Genomic DNA, 22960 nt, shown 5'->3' on the forward strand with positions numbered 1-22960 from the left:
AGATAGCAGAACAGTTTTAATGAAAGAAGTTTATAAATGATGGAAAAGATAACTAAAAATTGTCACAAGATATGGACTTCATGAAAATAACAGAAAAGTTATATAAATGCTTTTTTAAAACCCCATGAGCTGGCACACAATTGGCAGATGAATGACAACTTTTGCCAGCTGTGACCAACCAGTGACATAACAGTGGTCCTACATAACTCCTGACTTTTTTTTTTATACAAAAGGCTCCTTAGCATTTGAAAGTAGAGCAGATATAGACAACACTTTTGTTCCTGACCACTCCACCCCTCTAATCTATTTTCCTCTGTACAGGTGCCTGTTCTACAATGACTTGGTATCAACTAACTGCAGAGGGCTGCAGGGAAGGCAAGGATTCAAGACTAATAAAGGCAATCAGGCTGACCTTCAGCTTTTATAAAGTCTTGCATGTTGTCAAATGGGACACAGAGACCCTTGAATCTTCTGAAATACCTGAAACTCAGACAAGCCTGGAGAGGCTTGCAGCTTTCTGCAACACCATCTCTCCAACAGTTTTGGGGATATACAAGTAACAGATCATTTCAAGATCAAAGCATTAGAAATTGCCAATTTGCTGCTAACCAACTTACCTTTTCTTTTACCTACTCTACCAAACTCTCTGCTTCAATAATATACTTGCTGCCATACACACTTCCAGTCCAAAGCACAAGCAATCTTTTACAAATGAGAACTGATAAAATGGCTTTAATATCTTAATTTTTTAAAAGATACTTGCCTCCAAGAAATTCAGGACTGATAAAATCTTTATCAAGAGATATGATTACTGTGACAAAATATATTCATTTATGTACTGATTCTGGAGTTGGTTGACTAATTAGAACTTGAAATAAACAAAATAAACCATATGCTTTGGGAAGCAGAAGCTCCCATAAGCATCCAGAAGAATTGAATCTAAAACTAGCCCACAAAATATAATAGTGGTTAGTATCAGAAGACACCTAATACTCAGCAATTACTATTCTTAAATGCATTACCTCTAGCTCTTTGAAAAAAAATCCAACACAATAAATGATCAATACTACTGGTTCAGTTAAGACATATCACTTTTGACACCAGAATTTCTTGCTAATACAGAAATAAGCATAATTTTGAAGGCTACTCTATAGGTAAGTATAACATGATTATTACAACATTTCTCTCAACCTACATGAGTCTTCTAAAATAAATGAAAAACCCCAGCCTTACATTGAGAATCTGTGTTATTCCTAAAATGATCTTTTTTCCTTTTCTTGGCTGCAAACTCACAGTCTTCAGTATTGTACACTTCTTCATTCTCCTCATCTCCAGTTATGATACTGAAAAAAAACCATCTAATTAGAATAGCAGTAATCAAATATTTAAGATGCATACATCTTACAATTTTCTGCATTAAATTCAACCAGCTGAAAAAAAAGAGATCATGTTCTTAATTAAGATCCTCTACCTCATTGTCTATAGCAACATTTATCTGGAGAGAAGCTGTCTTCTCTTCTTCCCAGAGGGGTTGAATTTTATGCCAAAGTGATTAATACATGAAAGTATCTTCCTAAGAGGTACCTTGAAAATCATTACTGACATTCAGGAAGGACTACTAAGGAGACACTACTGACTGGAAAACTCTGCAGAGTTCTGGTGTACAAAAATCCATTTTTTGAAGTGGACCAAGCCTTAACTGTGCACAGGTAAAAAGTCTGTAAAGAATTATTGCACATCCTTGCACAGGCAGAAAGCCAGCAATGAATGACATCTCTTTTACTAGTGTCACCTTTGGGGCAAAGAAAGTCTTTTTTCAGACACTTGTGATTCACAACTCTGCACATACTACAGGTGTCATGGCACTGTTTCACCAATGATTTGCACAGCATCAAGAGCCAAGTGTCTGTCACTGCCAGAGAGACTCAACTCCCCCTATGTCACTTCTGACAGTTAACTATGGAACCCAACACTGAAAACTACACCAAATGCTCATGTATATCGAACACCAAGTGTGAATATTAAAAAAATACACATATAAATCATTGAAAATAAGCTAACACTTCTAAAATGTTAATGTATTTAAAACTGTCTGTGCTATAGGAAATTACACAGCACATAAAACTTTCATTCCATTTTTGCAGATAACTATAAGGACCACCACCAAAGATAAGAATGGGTGTTCTCTTTTCTAGCACTGAGAAGGAAGATACCTCATATGAAGGCCACGGTCTTGCACAGATAAGAAAAATAATGAAGGATACATGGTAATGAAGTTCATCTGGGGGACTTATTTGTTTCTACATTACTGCTCTTTGGTAACAAAGTTGAAATTCCTCACATCTGTTACTATTTTTAATCTGAATTGCTTTTTATCACCTCCAGTTTGAATTCAGATTAAAAAACTGAATACTGTAAACTGAAGGACAGAAGTTTTTTCAAAAGTAACCTGTATCTGGGCATTAAAGTGACAAAAATCAAATTATTTTAGTCTATTGCTACTAGCTTACAGAGTTAAAATTTTCAGGTTTGAACCACCTGCTAAAATACACTGTAAAAATTTTTTGGCTTCTGAATTGTTCTAATCAGTACATGCTAGCTCAGCTTAAAGATTGAGAAGGTTGAGAAGATTTAGAAAAAGAAAGTTAGGTTTAAATCCTGAAAAAAAAAAGCTAAGATGAAACCAACATCTGCATTCAGATAGTGCTCAATACAATGTGATGGCATTAGTTCAGTCTTTAATATTTTTAAAGCAGAGGATAAAGACTCAACACCTTAAATATTCTATAGAACAGTGCCAAATATCACATCTGGTCAAACAGCAGGAGTTTGGAGGGAAGAAACCAGCAAGAGACAAAACCAAAACATCAACACAAGTTATTTGATTATGTAACATTCCAATCCAGCAGTTTGTTTTTGTGGGTTTTTCCCCCCCAAAGCTATCATACAGGAAATCTCTGAACTCACTAAAATTATTTTAGTTATGATTTAGCATATTGACTGCATCACCACACCATGTGAGAAGCTATGACAGAATCTGAAGAGTTGCTACAGAACCACAAATTGAGCCCAAAGCTCCCAGAGCTCTGTCATCCTAACAACAGATACAAGACCAGGGATATAGGTCCTGATACTCTGCACCACCACCCAAGCAGCACAGAAACTCTCTCATGGCCCTTGACCCAGGGCAAGCAATGGGAGAGGGTGGGAGGCCACATTCCTGAAGGCCTGCTTAGAAGAGGAACGTTAATATGGAAACATTCCTTCTTTTGATCCTGGATCCAAGTGTCCCTACAAAGTAATTTAGGCCAGTAACATACCTGAAGTGATTTGAATCCCACTCCTGACACCCCATAAGATACACTTCCCAAGCATCACATAAATAACTGAGACAGCTTCAGGAGTCAATAAACATAAGGAATTTTGAACATGATGACTTATTTCAAACACCTTTATCTGGCATCCAAATTTGCCTGTGACATTCCTGGAATTCCTCAAGTCTCCTTAGAGAAAAGACAAATTGTACTGTTACCTCTGAGGATCTTCTGATATGAGGCTTTATTTCCTCATGTTCTGTCCCACTTCACATAGAGAGTCTTTCCCTACTGATCTGCAAACAACACCACTCTTCTTGACAAACCTTTAGTCTGAGAGCAATGAATGAAGGTGAGGGTCCCACAGACACCAGAAGAACGGGACAGAGACACAGAGTTAGCCAGTGACTGCTAGCATTCCTTCCAGAAATCTGCGGAGCTGCTTGACAAGTAATAAACCTTCTCTACTGTTCCAAAAGCAATCCCTGCCCCCTCAAACACCAAGCTAAGATACAAGAAACCAAATCAAGTGCTGCACGTGCCATATGGTGAAACAGAAGCCTTAATTTAGTGTTTTTATTATAATGCTGCACGTGACATTTGAGTGCACCTGGCAGGATTTAAATACATACATAATACTGCCAATTTACAGCTATTCTTACTCTCTTGTCTTGATGACACACTTCATAAAAATTATTCTAAAGCTTTTAAAAGCAAAGTACCTGGTGTCCCTAGAACTATAATATCTTAGATAGATCATGCAACAATTTCAGTTTTTCCAAAAATAGTAATTTCATAGCAGTATTTAAATAACCTCTTGGGTATGACACTTAAAATGATGGAAAATGTGAAAGGGCTATATGAGCTCCAACTATTTTCCCTCATCCCCTTGCTTCTTTTCATGTGGCCCTCAACTCATGCAATTATTTACAGAGACACATTATTTTAGAAGTGACTCTAACAGCTTGACATCAGCTTGGAACATCCTGAGCTAAGTGCACACACCAAATGATTTTGTCATTTGACAAATCTATTGTAATGTTACCTGTTAACAGATTCAAACCAAAGGACTTCTATCCAGTGGCAAAATCACTCTTGTGAACACTGTGTCTCACAGAATTAGACAAGAGACACTGCAGACTGAAATGACTACCTTGCTAGCCCAAGTTGTTCATATGAATGTAACACAAAGTAAATATCACCATCGTGAAAATCTTATTAGTCTAATTCTCCTCCTTTTACCTCAAAAGGAACACATAAGACAGTTTTAGTCCTAAGTTGCAGGCTAATGAAAGATACTTGCATACAGTTCTGTAAGGCAGCTCCACCCCCACCAAGCCTCTCTCCACAACAACGCTTCAAGGACACAGTGCCACAGCACTGGAAGTGTCTTTGCTTCAATTCACAGGCACGCATGGCCAACATCCACACCCCAGAGCTGGAATGCACACAGCCCAAGCCACATTTCCAGCTACTATGTGAACTGAACACAAGGCACTCTCATGCAAATAACTAAGACCTACTGAAGTGATGGTCTCTTTTTTTCAATCTGAGTTTCCAGAAAAGATCTAAAGTGCAGTTATCCAAATAACTAAAACTGTTCCTGCACAAGTGAATATATTTGTTCAAGCATGGTTATCATAAGGTCCACCAATTTTACTAAATCAGCAGCTGGATTCACCAAAGCATTGGATGACTAATCAAGCAAAGTTTGAAGTTCTCATTAAACAGAACACATTCTTCAATTTAAGTAACTTACGTGTCTTTAAGGTCTTTCTGAATGTATTTGTGATTAGAACTTCATAATTTCTGAAGAGAAGGTATTTGCAATGGGTAAAGGACAAAGTTTGGCAAGCAACTCTATCTATACTTTCACAGAAGAGAATAGAAGCAACACTAAAAAGGGTTTCATTCAACTACATAGCTTGAATTTATTTCTTTATAAAGGAAAACTTCTATAACTGCTCCCTTAAATACAACACTAAAGTACTAACTTCAGAAGAGATTCTTAGAGAATATTGTAGTGAAAAAGATTATTCCTTACAATGAATATAAATGAACAAAACCCTGCTAGAACTGTCAGATTGGCATATACCATCATCCCTATCCACAGGGCAGCTTAAAAAGAGACAAATAGGTATTTTTGTACTGTTTACTTATGTTTCTTCTACAAGGAAGCACTTTATCAAGCCTCATTTTTCTTTAGTGCTACATCATGTTAACAAATCTCCTAAACTGAGTTATCGTCAATATTCACCATAATTATTTCCAAAGAGCATAAGATGGTACAGAGATCCAGCCAGCAGCACATCTTACACTGCTGTGCCACCATGGGAAGCCCTGCCCACATGGTGACACAGAAGCAGCCCAAGCCTGGGTATATGTTGGGTACAGACTGGATAGGAAGCAGTTTTGCAGGAAAGGAGCCAGGAGGCTGGAGGATAAGTAGCTGAAAACAGGTCAGCAGTGTGCCCTGGTGTTGTGTTAGGCCAACTGCACCCTGGATTGAGCTAAGGAAAGTGTATCCTGCATGCTGAAAGAAGCAAACATCCATCTTTATTTGGCACGAGTACTCACCTGGAGCACTGTGTCTAGTTTGGGGCCCCCCAAAAGAGTGAAAACTGTTTCATATTGGAAAAACTCCAGTGGGGAGTCCCCAAGCCACTGGAGCACATGGGTAGAGAAATGACCTTGCTCAGTTCTAGAGCTGGTGGTGGAGAGAAATCTAATTGCTGTCAGTTTTTAAAATGAGGCTATATATAAGATGGAGCAAGACTGTAAGGTTGGAGGAGGTGGGCAGTAGTAAGTTAAGTGGTAATGGACACAACCTGTGATAAGAGAAATTCTTATTGAAATGAGGAGGGCAGGGAGAAATGATACAACACAGGACAGCACAACAACAACAAAATAACATTGACAGTAACAGAACTTAGAACAGGAACCCAGAAAAGAACTTCCATTATTGGAAAAGCACAAAGCTGAACTGGGCAAGGCCCTGCAGAACCCAACCTTAGCTGGCCTTGCTTTAAGCATGTGTTTCAACCGGATGATGCTCAGAGGTCATTTCCACTCTAAATTGTTCCATGATGTTGTGCAAATAGACATTAATTGCAGTTTAGTGGCAAAACTTAACTGGCATATAAAAAGTTCAAGTTATAATCAGACATCCAAAGTTAAAAGTGTAGGGAAATTATTCCTAAGTAGTGCTACAATGCCAAGACATACCAACTTGAATTCTCTAGTCTGAGTTTGAACAACATACGTTTTTAATTGAATAGACAGAAGTACAGTTTTTGGCTCCAGAAGAGCTCAATTCTAGGGTCTTCCAAGACTAAGGAAAAAAAAAAGAAAAAGAAAACCCAGTATTTTTGCTCAAAGAAGCCATAAAGTACCTCACCTTGCTCTTTGGGGAAAAGATACATTATACATTTATACACACACACACAATTATGAGCAGAAGTCTTAATGGTATTCACAAAGATGGATAATTCCTTTCATACTTATCAAACAGTATTAATGTATTAACAGTATTAAAAACAGTATTAATTACTCAACCTACATGATATTTATTTTTGAAGCAATTTGCACGGTTGCTAAATACTTAGATTTCCCTTACTTTATTAAATACCTTTTTTCAAAGGTATTTAAGGCAACTTTTATGTTGGAGGCTTACTGAACATTCTTCCAGAAAAAGTTTTGTATCTACAGTGGCCAGACTGTGTGGATAAAGAAGGCCAAATGAGATCAGTGACAGATTAACACAAAAGGAAAAAAGGCATGAAGGAAACAGTAGGTTAAGCTTAATAATAATAATGCTTCACTGCTTGCTAACTCCCTTGAGGATTGTTTTACAAATGTAGAAAACACAGGTGTGTGACTACAGCAAATCCTAGCTTCCCAGTAAATCCCTCTCTAAACCAGATGAGATATCTTTTACTGGACTAACAACAAAACACCAAATGATCCCTTTCCTCATTATGAGCACATTATGCTGGAATTTATGACCAAGAATCCTACCCCTGAGAATTGCTTCTTTGTGGAGAAGTTTGTTTTGACAGAATGATTTATATCACAGCAGCCTGTGGCCATTTGCCACAAGTATCACTGTATTTACCTGATCTCTTTCTCACCTGTCCTACAGGAGCACATACAGTCATCTGTTGTGTTAGAGAATGAGCATTAGGCTACCACTGATTGTATATTTGGAGCAAAGGCATTTTATGGCTGCCACAAACTAACTCAACACCCACTCAGCAGAAAGCCTGCATTCACTCCCAGGTTCAATTGCAATTTACAAGTGTCACTTTTACCTTTAAATAGCACTCAACAGGCATCAGGGGGCAGGGGTTTTTGTTGGATTTTTTAAAGTATTTATTGTTTTATTATTTTGAAAGACATATAGGCTAAGAAGGGGTCTGGCTGCCTCAAATAAGCAACTCCCAAAGCAGTGACAAAAGACAGACAGTCTCCACAGGGGTCTCCTGTCTGCCTAACTAACAAAACACATGATTGCATTTGTATACAGATGACATCAGCTACCACAAACAGTTGCAATCTGAATGGAAATTAAGTCAATTTTGCCTTCCCACCTGCTATTAATTCATGCAGAATCACTTCTTTTTTTTAAACTTACACAGTGTGGCTGATATCATTCAGCTGATTATTCCCATCCTCGAGTGCATGACTAAAGGTTTCACATCTTTTCCATCCATCTTCTGTTTTAACCCATCTCCATCCAGGGGATCTCCAGTCTTGGCCCAAAAACGGCATGGTTTCTCTACAAGCAGCAAGAAGAGATTCTTTGTCTATTATTTATTTTAAGAGTTTCAAAACTTCCTGTCATTATTTCAGTTTTCTCTCTGGCCTTAAAAAGAAAGTACCTTGAAAAAAGTTGTCTGTAGAGCAACCTTTAAAGAAACAGATTCAGTGGTTTAAGTAGATTTTTTATTCTCTAATGATATTCTTCTTGTCTTTCAGCATTTTATTAGATCAAGACCATCAGAATTCCTTGTTCTTTGGAGAACAAAGGAAAATATCCTGGTAGCCCATGAATTGAATGACACCAAAAAAAAAGAAAATGATAACAATTATATCACGTGTAATCTGCTCTGTCATGATCAAACAGATTACTGATTTTCATATGTGACTAATAAATGGTTTTAAAGAGATTGACAGCTCACAAAATCAATGTTGCTCCTTTTGTTTTTTCTAATCCTTACATATACTGAGTTTATGGTACAATGTGTAATGATGCTTTGGGATAGGAATTTTAACATTCCCAAAAATCTTTCTGTTGTTTTTGAGGCCACCTCCCATGCCAGCCTATTAAGCAGATAAGGACAAAAGGAGACTGCAACAAAGTCCATTGTGACATGTCTCCAGAAATTCCTACAAATAGACACAGGTCATCACAGCTATATCACTCAAACAATGTTCTGCTAACATTTTTCAAAAGTGAGATTCACTTCTGACACATTAAGAATTTGAACAAGGCAGTTTCCTACACTTTGAAGACTATAACCTTGCCAGCTTTTGCTCTCTTCTTCCCATTCATCACACAAATATATTGATCCTTGGTTTAACAAGAGATTTCCCATGCAAGCTATAGAGGGAAGAGATCATTATGATATTCAAAACACATGCTAATATACAGCAGCAACAGCTTTGATCCTCACAAACACGCATTTTCTAATACTTTTACTACTTGAAAAAAATATTAGGCCCCATCAGCAAACATCACTAGGAAGTAATTTAAAAATTTGCCCTCTTGACCAGCATTTGCCCAACATATTTGTCAGAAGAGGACAAAAAGCCAGAAGAAATACAGGCTATGTGAGTCAGCTGGGTTTTTCTTTATTTAAAAATCTGTACAGTATGCAAAACAAAGTGCATTGCCTAGACCTCAAGATTGACTGAAGTCCCCTTCCTACTAAGAACTCAGCTTTCCTCTGGTCCTAACAAGAACCTTTTCCAAAATTTACATCATCCAATCCCCCAGTTGCAACAAACTTTATTCATTCCTACCTGCTTTTCCAATCCTTTTACTGCTTCCTAGGAACATTATGAACCACCAGAAGTACTCCCCTCACACTGGTGTCTCTATCACAGAAGGGTTTGGGTTGGAAGGGACCCTAAAGATCACCCAGTTCCAATCTGGGTGACACCTTCCACTAAACCAGGCTGCTCAGAGCCTCATCCAATCTGACCTTGAATGTTAAAAAGGATGGGACACCCAACATTCCTCTGTGCAACCTTTGTCAGTGCCTCATTACTCTCACAGTAAAGAGCTTTTCCCGAAGACCTAACCTAAGCCTACCTTCTCTCAGGTTGATGCCATTCTGCCTTGTTCTGCCACTACAGGCACTTGTAAAATATTCCTTCCCCAGTTCTCTTGCAGCCCTCCTTTAAGGGACTGGAAGACTGCTCTAATGGTCTCCCCAAAGCCTTCTCTTCACCTGGCTATACAATCCCAATTCTCTCAGCCAGTGCTCATAGGTGCTCCATCCCTTCTCTGGACCCTCTCCAGCACAGTCACAGCCTTCCTATGGTGACAATCCCAGAGCTGGATGCAATGCTGCAGGTGGTGTTCGAGGAGAGCAGAGCAGAGGGGCAGAATTGCCTCCCTTGCACACTTATTTTGGTGTACCCCAGAACACCTCCAGCTTTCTGGGCTGCCACTGCACACTGCTGACTCATGTTGAGCTCCCTGTCAATCAATAGCCTTCTCCTCAAGGCTGCTTTCAGTCCATGCTCCACCCATCCTGTACCTGTGCCGGGCACTGCCATGCCCCAGCTGCAGGACCTAGCACTCAGCCTTGCTGAATTTCAGGCTGTCTGCACACACTCCTTTCTGTCCTGCCAAGGTCCCTCTGGATGGCATCCCTTCTCTCCGGCTTGTTGACTGCACTACACAATTTGGTACCTTCCAAAAACTTGCAGAGGATACACTCAGTCCCACTGTCCATGTCCCTAACAAAGATGTTAAACAGGCCCAGACCCAATCCTCAAGAATGTCACTTGCCACTCATCTCCACTTGGACAGAGAGTTGTTGACTGTAACTCTTGGGAGACGACCATCCAGCCAGCTCCTTATCTACCCAGCAGTCCATATGTCAAATTCATGTCTGTCCAGTTCAGTGACAATGAATTTGTGTGGGACAGCATCAAATGCTTTTCACAAGTTCAGGCAATCCACACCAGTCACAGCGTGACCCTGGATGGCCTCATCCACCAACACTGAAATCCCACCGTAGAAGGCCATCAGACCTGTGAGGCAGGGTGTGCCCCGGTGAAACCACGCTGGCTCCCATCCTCGCACCCCAACACCCCACTGGTCCAGGCAGCTCCCCGCGCCCCCCTCCAGCCCCCTCAGTGCTGCCCAGGGTGGGCCCCCTCTGCCCACCCTGACCTTTAACACCCTGTCCCACACTCCTGCAGCTCTGCACGCCCCTAAGAACCAACCCCAAACCCCTCAAGCCACGACCGCCCACGCTCAGCCCCAACCCCGCGGGCCGACGGGGCTCACACACACGGCCCCACAAGCCTCATCCCGACCCAGCTGCAAGGCCAGGCCAGGCCGAGAGGGGCCGCGCTCACCTCCCGGCACCGCTCGCACCGACGCCGCCGTCCCCACCGCTCCCCGCCCGGCGCTCGGCCCGGACCCGGGGCTGTTGCCGGAAGTACCATGGGCCGCGCTGGCCACGCCCCCGCCCCTCGCTGATTGGCCGCCGCCCGCCGCGCTTGTTGCTACCCGGCAGCGCGCGCCGCCATTGGCGCAGCCGGGCGGGGCAGTCTCCGCCCCGGCGCGAGCCGGCCGCGTCACCTGACGGGCGCCCGCGGGCCGCACGTGCCAATGTTTTGGTCGGCGGGGGCGGGGCGTGTGGAGCGCGTGGGGCGGGGCGGGGCGGGGGGGGCGGGCCCCCGGGGCGGGGCGGAGCCTCCTGGGGAACCCCCCGGTGTGACACCCCCCCCCAACCTTGGGAATCCCCCGGCGTAACACCCGGTGTGACCCCATAGGGAACCCCCCCGGTGTGATCCCCTAGAGAACCTCCCGGTGTGAGCAGCATGACCCCCCCGGTGCGCCCCCTCCGTGTCACCGCTGTGACCCCTCTCTTCCATGCCCAGCGTGACTCCCGGCATGACCGGTGTGTCTGACACCACTCCCCCCGTCCCCGTTGTGACCCTGTGTCCCCGGTGTGCCCGGAGAACCCTGGTGGAGTCACCCTCTATGTGCCCCAGTGAGCCCCTCTGTGCCCCGGGTGTGCCAGCGTGCCTGGAAAACCGAGTTTATGGAGGTCTTGTTTGTTAAAACCTCAAATCATTAATATATGATTGTATAAACATTTCTGACTTCAAGTCAGTTATTTTCACTTAAAATTAGTTATAGAGAAAACTATTAAAAAAAGTCAAGGCATTAATAGCAAAATTTAAGTAGTGTTTTCAAACATTGTATTGGTCCTAAATTTTGTGCAGTAGAAATTATTATTTTAATTATTAGAATGCTTGGGATTGACAATACTACAATTACTGCAACTTGTCCCTACCTGGACCCAACCCCTAACCTTTCTGCTAGTCTTTCCCATAAGAAAATGGAGTTTATGAGCTTATAAAATAATTTCAGTGTTATAACAGCACAGAATTCAGCAAAGACCTGGAAGGGCTTCTTTTCCTTCTTTGCTCTTGAAAAACTCACATGAGTAGTTTTATTTGGTCTAGGATTCATTGTGTTCTCAATATGTTACTATTAATAATTAAACTAGAAATAGGATTCCTTTCTTTTTTTGAAGACGAAAAAAGTTGAATACCCAAATATTTTTCAAGAGCCCAATATCCTGGCACAAATACAGCCACGGCAAAGGTGCTGCCTTTGCACAGCCAGGTCCTGTAGGCCACTCACTCTCTCTGCCGTGGCCTGGCTGAAAACATTCCCTGCCCTGCACTGGAAAATGATGTGAGTCAATATTAAAAATTCTACACCACTACTCTGCCAGGAGCATGTCAATCTCCTTTTCCAGCCCATGAAAGGGTTTTGGGTTTTTTTTCTGTTCTTTGGCACCTGGGTCTACAAAATTCCTTCATAATATGCCACAAATCCTTTTGTCTCTAGGATCCTTTTACATTTTCTGTCTTTGAGGTGTCCTGTGGTGTGTGGGCATACAATGAGTACTCAGCTCATTGCTCTGGTGGGGTTGTTCCTTTAGGGCAGGCTGGATTTTACTAGCAGAGCTTCATGAGTGAAACATCTAATCCATATTTTCTGAAGCGCTTCAGAAAATAAGCTGTGGTTCTCTTGTGTTTACCTGAGGAGTAAGCAGCATTAAAACCCTGAAAGACAGTAAGTAGGAGGTTACTTCTTGAAAAGTGCAGCGTTTTGGGAGGGACTCACACTGGAACAGTTTGTGGAGGTGATGCCAAATTTTGCCCCAAACAGGCAGAGTGACTGCCTAATCAGACTCAGCTTAAGTCAATTAAGCAGGAGGTATTTTTATTAGCGACGCGTCGGAGAAATCACAAAATGGATTTCTGAGTTCACATAGCAAAAGCAAGCCTTATATACAATTTTGGGTATAGGATTACATCAGATCAGATACATAATCATGCATATTCATATGGGGCGTGGTGTAGGCGGAGCGTGGGCGGAGCGTAGGTGGAGACATCTCTTTTGGGGAATTTTCAGGTGGTCGTTCCTGTTGCCTTCATCATAGACGGGGTCTTTCCGATGAGTCTTCTTCTTTAAACTTTTGAACTCTTTTCCTAATTTGGTCAATTCCCGGTGTATTTGGCTTAGATCTCGTGGCTTGGCAAAACTCTTAGGGTCGTTTTGACATTGCTGGCTCTAAACCTGCTTAGCTTATTAGTTTCTCCTATACCTATCTCTTCCCCTGTCATGATGCTCTACCTTTTATCTAATTTATTGCTCTGTTTTCTTAGTGCTGTGCTTTCTCCGTGTGTTCTAGTGCTAGGCCTTTCTTTACATGCCTCTCATTCTATGTTTTAACTCATTACTTCTGGAGGCTATCTGCTTTAGGGCTTCATTTCCCCCCTTTTTCTTGTAACTTACGAATTCTTTCGTCAAGTTCTGGTCTTACAGGACGCTGATAGGCTCGTACTATTGCTCAAATCATTTGGGTCCTTTTTATTATGCCCTTTAGTCTCTACCACAAACAAATGTTTGTAAGAGTTAGTAATAACAAAGCTACAATTACTACTAGCATTGGGTGCACCAGGTAATGGAAGACTTGTGTAGCTGTTGGGGAGTATCTTGTAAAGATGTCTCACTAGTGATGCTGGCCTACTTGTTCTACTTCGGTCAGGACATTCTTTATTTTTTCTGAATTGTGTTCTATCTGCCATACCATTCGTTTAGTTGTTTGATTCACCTTTTGCACTAATTTCTTTACTTCAGGGTGTGCAAGCATTGCTTTGAGAATTTTGACGTCCATCTCAATTTGTAATTTGGTATTTCTTGATATAGGTTGAAATTTGCGTTAATTAGCTGTTGGGTAGTTATTGGGACAGTGTAATGAAAATCACAACTTATGATCTTGGTAAAGTTGCATACACAAAAGCTAGTATTGTTAGTCTCTTCTAGGCAATTATCTATAGTGACGTTGTCACAAGCTGTCCTTACGCAAGCACACTCATTTCTTATATAGTAAACTTGTGATTGTGTTCTATCATGCGGAAGCATTTCTAAGGTACATACACTATTTTCAGCATCTAAGCATAAATCTTCGGCTTCTACTACAGCATTTTCGCAAACATAGCTTAATTGTCTTCTAGGGATGCATGCTTCTGTGCTAACCGATTGCCACTTATTTTTGGTGTAATCATAACTGGCCCAGACGTTATGGTTTATTGGCTTAACAACGACTTCTTGGTGTGTTGTTTCTAGAGTGAGGATGGGAAAAATAGCTCTTTCTTCTGCTGCACTAATGGTGAGGACATAAGCTTCAATGTGTTCTTGTTGAGGCTCATAGGTGAAGTTCACTAGTTGCTACTAAGCCTGGTGGTCTTTCTCAAATTGTGTAGTGTGATTGTCCAATTAGTCTCTTACAATTTCTTTCTCTACACTCAAAACACGGCTGATCGTGAATAGGGTCCTGTGGGTCAGGTCCTTGTTGACTGTATGTTTCAACTCACCCTGTCTACTGTATTGGCGTGCTACGCAATGCAGCTCTAGCTTCGGCATTAAATTCTGCTATGAGAGATAAAGGTTTTGGCAAAGTCAATGTTAGTTTATGTTGGATTCTCACGTGATCTTGCGGAGACAGCTGACTCAGAAGTCTGTACATCTAGGGCAGGTTTAATTTCTTCTTGTTTGTTTTCTGGAGCTCTCTTGACTTGTGAATAGTGGATTTACGTAGGTCGTTCCTTGATCTGAACTGCGGTGAAGGTAGTCAGCAGCACTTGGAAAGGTCTCTCTCAGTTTTCTTGTAGGGGTTTTCCTAAAAGATTCTTAACATACACTTAATCACTGGGGTTAAACGGATGCAATTTGCAATCTGGTTGCTTAGGTTGGTGCTCTATCATCACAGTAGCATTCTTATCGAACTGCTTTTCCACTGTAACTACATAATCGTAAATGTACTGATTACTAATTTGGTCTATAGCGTCCCCATTTACAACTTGCATAGCATAAGGTCTACCATACAGAACTTTAAATGGGCTTAACTTTTCTTTTGACTTTGGTTTGACTCTTAGCCTCAGCAGAGCAATAGGCAAAGCTTGATACCACTGCAAATTAGTCTCTTGGCATATTTTAGCAATCTGCTGTTTGATAAGATGATTCATCTTTTCTACTTGCCCACTGGCCTGTGGACGGTAAGGCGTGTGTAATTGCCATTTGATTTGTAATGCTTTGCTTATTGCTCTCACTACTTTTGCACAGAAATGTGTACCCCTATCTGAAGAAATGGTCTTCGGTACTCCAAATCGTGGAATAATTTCATTCAATAACACTTTTGTTACTTCTCTTTCCTTATTTGTCCTGCAAGGGAATGCTTCAGGCCACCCAGAAAATGTATCAGTTAATACCAACAAGTACCGAAACCCCCCTTTTCTTGGGAGTTTAGAAAAATCAATTTGCCATACTTCACCTGGGAATTTACTTCGATTTATTGCTCCCTGGTGTATCTTAGTCTCTGTATTCGGGTTGTTCTTCAGGCATCGCTCACACTGGGATGTGACATGTTTTATGGTAGTAAATAATTTTGGTCTTGCTATCTTAGCTTGCAGGTACTGATAGAGCGGATCCAAGCCCCAGTGGGCTTTTTCATGTTCTGCTTTTACAAACTGCCACCTCACGTTTCCTGGTATTACTAGCTGTCCCGTTTCTAATCTACTCTAACTATTTTCTAGTATTTTGCCTTTATTCTTTTGAATCTATCTATGATCTGATTCTTGATAATCTGGCTGGATGTTGGTATCTAGCTCTCTTGGTATTAGGGCTATTACTTTCACTTCCCTAGCTCTTGCGGCAGCTAAATTAGCTTCTGTATCTGCCTTCTTGTTCTCTATTTCTGGAATAGTATTACCTTTCAGGTGTCCCTTACAATGCATTATGGCCACTTGTGCTGGGAGTTGGACTGCTTTTAGCAATCGTAGAATCTCCTCTGCATGCTTGACTGTTTTCTCTTGCGTAGTCAGCAGTTCTCTTTCTCTCCAGATGGCCTCATGGGCATGCACAACGGAAAAGGCATATTTAGAGTCAGTCCATATATTAATTTGCATGTTCTCTGCCAATTCTAGAGCTCGAGTCAGAGCTATCAGCTCTGCCTTTTGGGCTGAAGTCTCCGCAGGCAAAGAGTTTGACTCAATTACTTCTTCTGTGGTAGTAATTGCATAGCCAGCCAGTCTTACTCCCTGCTTCACGAAGCTGCTGCCATCTGAGAACTAGTTGTCTGCATCTTCGAACGGTTCTTCTTTGAGATCTGGGCGACTGGAGTAGACGGCTTCAATTGTTTCCAGGCAGTCGTGTTCAATGGATTCTGCTGGGGCTCTTCCTTCTAGAAATGAAGCTGGGTTCACAATGTTAGTTACCTGAATAGTTACATCATCTGATTCAGCCAGGATGGCCTGGTATTTTAGGAATCTGGAGGGCGACAACCAATGATTGCCTTTCTGTTCCAGCACAGCTGACACAGTGTGAGATACCAGCACAGTCACCTTTTGACTCAACGTGAGCTTCCTGGCCTCTTCTATGTTAATTATCACTGCGGCTACTGCCTTCAGACAGCCTGGCTATCTTTTACTTACTTCATCTAGCTGCTTGGAGAAGTAGGCCACAGCTCTCTTATGTGGTCCCAACTGCTGTGCTAGGACTCCTAAGGCCATCTCTTGTCGCTCATGGGAGAACAGCCAGAATGGTTTTGATACATCTGGGAGACTTAAGGCTGGTGCTCTCATTAGTTCCAGCTTTAACTTCTTGAAGGCCCCTTCTGCTTCGGGAGTCCACACTAGGACATTCTTGGATCTCTTCAACAAGTCATACAATGGTTTAGCGAGTATTCTGTACTGGTAGATCTATAGCCGACACCAACTTGTCATCTCCAGAAAGGCTCGCAGATCTCTCACCGTCTCTGGTTTAGGCATCTGGCAGATGGCCTCTTTCCTAGCTGCTCCCAGGGATCGCTGTCCTCTGGAGACTTCGTATCTCAGGTACACTACTTCTTTTTGCACTAGCTGTGCTTTCTGTTGAGAGACTCGATATCTGCTTAAACCCAGGAAATTTAGCAAGGAAATGGTCCATTTAATGCATTCTTCCTCTGTCACTGTTGCTATTAGGAGGTCGTCTATGTACTGCAAAAGGGTACTATCTCTCAGCGGCCTTTCTCACTGTTCTAATTCTTTGGCTAACTGGTTCTCAAAAATCGTGGGGGAATTGGCCCATCCTTGGGGTAATACCGTCCAGGTGAGTTGGGTCTTTCTCTCTCTATCTACAGACTCTCACTCAAAAGCAAAGATCTTTTGACTCTCAGGTTTGGGTTCTACACAACTGATTGTTAGGCTTATAGCTGTAATCAGTTGTTCCTCATTTACTTGAAATTCTAATTTGTCTTTGATGAACTTTATTACGGCTCCTAAGTTTTCTAATAGGTCTCTCCCCAATAAGGGTTTTGGCGAATTTGGTAAATACAGGAACTGGTGAATTCCCATTTGTTTCTCAATTTTGTATTTAATAGGTTTCAAAAAGTAAGCCTTTTCTGGTTGGCCTGTTGCTCTCACAACTTGTACAAATTCATCACTTTTAGGTACCAATTCTTGATTTAAAACCGAAAAGGTTGGTCTCGTGTCAAACAAAAAGTTCAATTCCTTTTTACCTTCCCTAGCTCCATTTTAACTAGTGGGTCTGCTAGGGTACGGCCCACCGGCCCCCCTAATTTACTATCCTGATGTGTGGTAGTAGTAGTGGCCATCAGCCTTTCCCTTAGTCGGGGGCATTCTTGCTCCTAGTGTCCCATTTCTAGGCAGTAAGCACACTGATTTGGCCCTACTCTAGTTGGGTGGGGTTGGAACCTCTCCCTCTCTCTTATTGGGTTGCCTCTACCTCTTCCCCTAGTTCCAGATTCCGAGTAACCTGTCTTCTGAGCTGCCACTGCTACAGCCACTACTCGAGCTATCTTCCTGTCTTCTTTTTTCTTCTCTTCAACTTCTCCTATCCTCTACCTGAATTACTATATTCAGTTTCTGTGAGTTGTTCTCTGCCTCCTTTTCACGTCTCATCATTCTTCTCACTATATCTCAATTCAGAGACATCGCCCTTCAATTTAGAGACGTCACTTCTCAGTGAGTTACTTTTGTCTTCAGTCCTTGGTGTGCTGGTTTCTATTCTACAGATGCCTCTACTTCTGGGTGTGTGGTTATCTCTATATGGACTGAGTTCGGGCAGGCTACGTGTCTCCCTTCAGCTCTCTGCTCTTGACGGACTGCCTTCCTCCCCTTCGACTTCTAGTCTGGGTGGGCTGTCAGCATCTATGTAGCTTCTCGACCCCTGTAGACTATCTAGTCCCTGAGGGCTGCTTATCTTCTCATCGATCCCTGATTTTAATGGGGTACCCCCCCCCGAATTCTTCTCAAGTCTTTCCAGTGCTTTAAGATACATCCTAAGGGGGTTTTCATATTTACGTCCTTGCTCTGTTGACCTCCCATGGCTATTTTCTGTGTCTGCGTTTTCGGTTTAATCTCTTTCTCGCAAACACTGTATGTCAATTTATTTTAACACTTCATACACACAATTTCCAATCGCGTCTCATCTACTCTCATCCACACCCAAACACTTTAATCTAAACTGTCCTACCTTTCCGGTCTATCAAAGTACACCGCTTTACCCCGAGATGTCGCTGGCAAACCTATAGTACCGATACTGGTCAACTTCGGGCTATTACACACCCGTAAAACAGCTGTAAACTAAGGTACAGTTTGCAGATGATATCACAATAAATTCTTACACACAAAAAGGTTACAGTTAACACAAAATACTAAATCCTTTACGAGATTCTTGCAAACAACATAACAGTTAAACAAAGGTGTAGCACAAATGTATCTCTTCAAAACCTTATCAGAGAAAGGGAAAAATTGGACAAGGTCCCGGACCTGGCTGGATACGTTCTCAGGCGTAGTTTAAAAATTCAAACAAAGCAACAACGCTTTTAAAAATTCAAACAAAACAACAGCATTAAGGAAAAACATACACCCTTTTAACAAATACTCTTTTCCTTTCTTTTTTTCTTTTCCTTCTCTTTCTTCTTTTTTTTTTTTTTTTTTCCCTTTTTCTTTCTTTTTCTTTTCTTTTTTTTCTTTTTTTTTCTTCCTTTTTTTTCCTTTTTCCTTTTTTTTTTTCTTTTTTTTTTTCTTCTTTTTTTTTTTTCCTTTTTCTTTTTTTTTTCTTTTTCTTCTTTTTTTCTTTTTTTTTTTTTTTTCACTCTTTTAACAAATACTCTGATTCTAAATGGGGACTCAAACCTCGATACTAAATGGGGACTCAAACCCCAATACTAAAACCAATACTAAATGGGGACTCAAACCCCAATACCAAATGGGGACTCAAACTCCAATACCAAATGGGGACTCAAACCCCAATACTAAAACTAATACCAAATGGGGACTCAAACCCCAATACTAAAACCAATACCAAATGGGGACTCTGCTCTCGTTTCGCAGCGATGCTGCGTCTCACTTACTCTACACACACTCGTACAGTGAAAGGTTCCTACCTTATGGCCTTGGTCGCCGATAGACCGTGAAATACCGGGTTCTCAAGTTCATGCACATACATTTCTAATCTGTTTACATAGAAAGTAATAAAAGCGTCTCCTACAAGATTTTACAACGGACACATAAAACAAACACATAAAACCACCAATTAACACATCTTTCTCCCGTTCTCAAAGAACAGTAGGCAATCTCTCATACAGCAAAACACACTAAAGATACCAAGTTCAACTCTTCTCTACTATAACTTAGTCGTTTCCTTTTGTACTCTTTTCACGGGACTTTAACCCGTATTTACGGGACTTTAACTCGTACCGTATTTACGGGACTTTAACTCGCATTTACGGGACTTTAACCCGTACCGTATTTACGGGACTTTAACCCGTATTTACGGGACTTTAACCCGTACCGTATTTACGGGACTTTAACTCGCATTTACGGGACTTTAACCCGTACCGTATTTACGGGACTTTAACCCGTATTTACGGGACTTTAACCCGTAAAATCAGGGATTTTTACCGAGGCGTCCCTCCGGCTTACCCTGCGAGCGGTCACGTCTGACTCTCGTTTTCTAAACAAAGCGCTTTATCCTAAAACCAACAAACAATTCAAATACCTCTTAAAGCCAATAGGCAATTAAAATACCTCTTAATTGAGCAGGAGATGCAGCCAGCGTCCATCCGAGAGCACCGGTCCAGGGAAGGAGCTTCTCCCGACGAAAAGCCGTCAGAGGCGCCCAGAAGACCCCGACCCCAGACCCGGCTCGGGAGAGGACCCTTAAGGCTTGGATCTCCTGTCTGGTGCCATATCTCCTGCCTGGCTCGCCAGAAAATGATGCCAAATTTTGCCCCAAACAGGCAGAGTGACTGCCTAATCAGACTCAGCTTAAGTCAATTAAGCAGGAGGTATTTTTATTAGCGACGCGTCGGAGAAATCACAAAATGGATTTCTGAGTTCACATAGCAAAAGCAAGCCTTATATACAATTTTGGGTATAGGATTACATCAGATCAGATACATAATCATGCATATTCATATGGGGCGTGGTGTAGGCGGAGCGTGGGCGGAGCGTAGGTGGAGACATCTCTTTTGGGGAATTTTCAGGTGGTCGTTCCTGTTGCCTTCATCATAGACGGGTCTTTCCGATGAGTCTTCTTCTTTAAACTTTTGAACTCTTTTCCTAATTTGGTCAATTCCCGGTGTATTTGGCTTAGATCTCGTGGCTTGGCAAAACTCTTAGGGTCGTTTTGACATTGCTGGCTCTAAACTTGCTTAGCTTATTAGTTTCTCTTATACCTATCTCTTCCCCTGTCATGATGCTCTACCTTTTATCTAATTTATTGCTCTGTTTTCTTAGTGCTGTGCTTTCTCTGTGTGTTCTAGTGCTAGGCCCTTCTTTACATGCCTCTCATTCTATGTTTTAACCCATTACTTCTGGAGGCTATCTGCTTTAGGGCTTCAGAGGTCTCTGTCCAGTGAGAATTCCAGGACAGGGGAGCAGCATGAGAAGGAAGGGGTGGCACAGACAAAGTGTTGTGAACAGACCCCAACTGCAGTTTCCCATCTCCCTGGGACACTTGTGGAGGAGAGGAGGTGGCAGAAAAGTCAAGAACAAGGAGTGGAGTTGAGGCTGGGAAAAAAAGGGAGTTGACAAAAAGGTGCCTCTGTTTTTTGTTCTGTTTCTCACAGTGCTATTTTAAAAATACCCATTTTTTAATTCACAGCACATTAAATTAATCTTCCCCAAGTTGATTCTGGTTTACCTATGATGGTAATTGGTGGATTATGGTTATTGGTGGATGTTAATTGACTCTCTGTCATTATCTGGACCCAGAAGATTTCTCATTATTTTTTTCCCCTGTCCTACTGAAGAGGAGGAGTGAGAGAGCAGAGAGGTGGGCACCACACCTCCTAATATCATAGAATGGTTTGGGTTGGAAAGGATCTTTCAAGGTCATCTATTTCCAATCTCCCTGCCATGGGCAGGGACGCCTTCCCCTAGATGGACCTTAAAGCTCCATCCAGCCTGGCCTTGAACACTGCCAGGGGTGGAGGGTCCTCAGCTTCCCTGGGCAGCCTGTGGCAGTGGCTCACCAGCCCCACAGGGCAGGAAAGGCTCCCAGGTATCTACTCTAAAGCTACTCTCTCTCAGTTTAAAGCTTTTCTTGCTTTTCAGTGAAAAACGTCAATCACTTGTTTTTAAAAGTTTAATAGTAATAAAATGGTTATAAAAATAGTAATACAGTTAGAGTAATAATGATATGGACAATTTGAATTAGGACAATATGAGACAATAAAAACAAAGAGTTACGGACGTCTGGGTACCTTTTTCTGGGCAGCATGAGCCGGAAAAAGGACACCCGTTAACAGAGGATTAACCCTTAAATCAATAGCCTGTTGTGTAGTCATACACCTCATACATGATGCATAAGTTCCATTCAAACACAGGATTGTGTCTGGTCATCATCCACTTCTTCCTTCGAATCCTAACAGCGCCTTCGAGGCGGGAAGAAGCTTGTTTCTTCTGATAAGAGAGCAATAAATTCTTTTTCTCTGAAAGATCTAGGTGTCCTGTGGCTGCTATCTCACTGCAAGTCCTTTCTTTTAAACAAAGCATCTTACATAACAATTGTTATGACCTAAACCTATATTTAACACAGTAGTTAAGAGAATTAATACAGCATTACTTTCTAATACAACACATATAATATTCATTTTAATATTTGTGAAAAGCCAATCATAAAATACATGCATTTTTCACATTTTCCTATCAGTGCATGCCCTTGAAAAAAGCCTCTCTGTGGGGTTTTTGTAGGCTTTCTTCATTTACTGGAAGCTGTAGAAGGTCTGCCTGGAGCCTCCTCTCCCCTGAACAGCCCCAGCTCTCTCAAACAGCCTTTGTGGCCGAGGTGCTCCAGCCTTCTGAGCATCTTCAAGGCCCTTCTGTGTCCCCAACAGGATATAGCACCCTTAGAGGGACAGAGTCCCCTCCTCAGCCAGCTGGTCACCCCTGCTGGTCACCCCTGCTGCTCACCCCTGCTGCTCTCACCTGCTGGTCCTGCTGGTCACCTCTCCTGCTCTCCCTGCTGGTCACACCTGCTGCCATCAAGCCCAGCTGGGGGATGTTACCTTGGGTGAATGCCTCACACTTTAGGGAGCATACAATAGGGAGGGAAGAAACTCTTCCTGCCTATATGTTTCTAGCTTTTTCCTTTATTTTCTGGTACATGTCCTAGAAGGACAAGGACAAGTGTGTCTTCCAGCTTAGGTGGTCACGCTCTTTGACTTGTGTTTCAAATTTAATAAAGTTATTAATAGCTGAGGTACATAAGTAATTGGGTTTTCTGTGACAACTCTCTTTCCTGCATATTTGCTGCTACTCATGCCCAGCTATTATAATATTTCACCTGCTGGCTTCAGCATATTTATATTAAT

The 22960-nt window shown here is 41.9% G+C and overlaps 1 protein-coding gene across 2 annotated transcripts in view; it reads right to left on the reverse strand.

Moving 5' to 3' along the window:
- FBXO25 (F-box protein 25) overlaps positions 1–11013 on the reverse strand; it is a 30548-nt gene extending 19535 nt beyond the window's left edge. Inside the window, exons 1-3 of one of the 2 annotated variants that reach the window (XM_064707638.1) lie at positions 10911–11013; positions 7948–8091; positions 1234–1343 (exon numbers count right to left, since the gene is read on the reverse strand). In XM_064707638.1, coding sequence (XP_064563708.1) covers positions 1234–1343; positions 7948–8084 — 247 coding nt within the window. In that variant the 5' untranslated portion in view covers positions 8085–8091; positions 10911–11013. The remainder of the gene's footprint in view (positions 1–1233; positions 1344–7947; positions 8092–10910) is intronic. The other variant, XM_064707639.1, reaches the window with a different exon arrangement.
- Positions 11014–22960: the final 11947 nt, after the last annotated feature.

The sequence above is a fragment of the Zonotrichia leucophrys genome, chromosome 3 (assembly GCF_028769735.1).
Source record: "Zonotrichia leucophrys gambelii isolate GWCS_2022_RI chromosome 3, RI_Zleu_2.0, whole genome shotgun sequence".
In the NCBI taxonomy this organism is placed as follows: Eukaryota; Metazoa; Chordata; class Aves; order Passeriformes; family Passerellidae; genus Zonotrichia; species Zonotrichia leucophrys.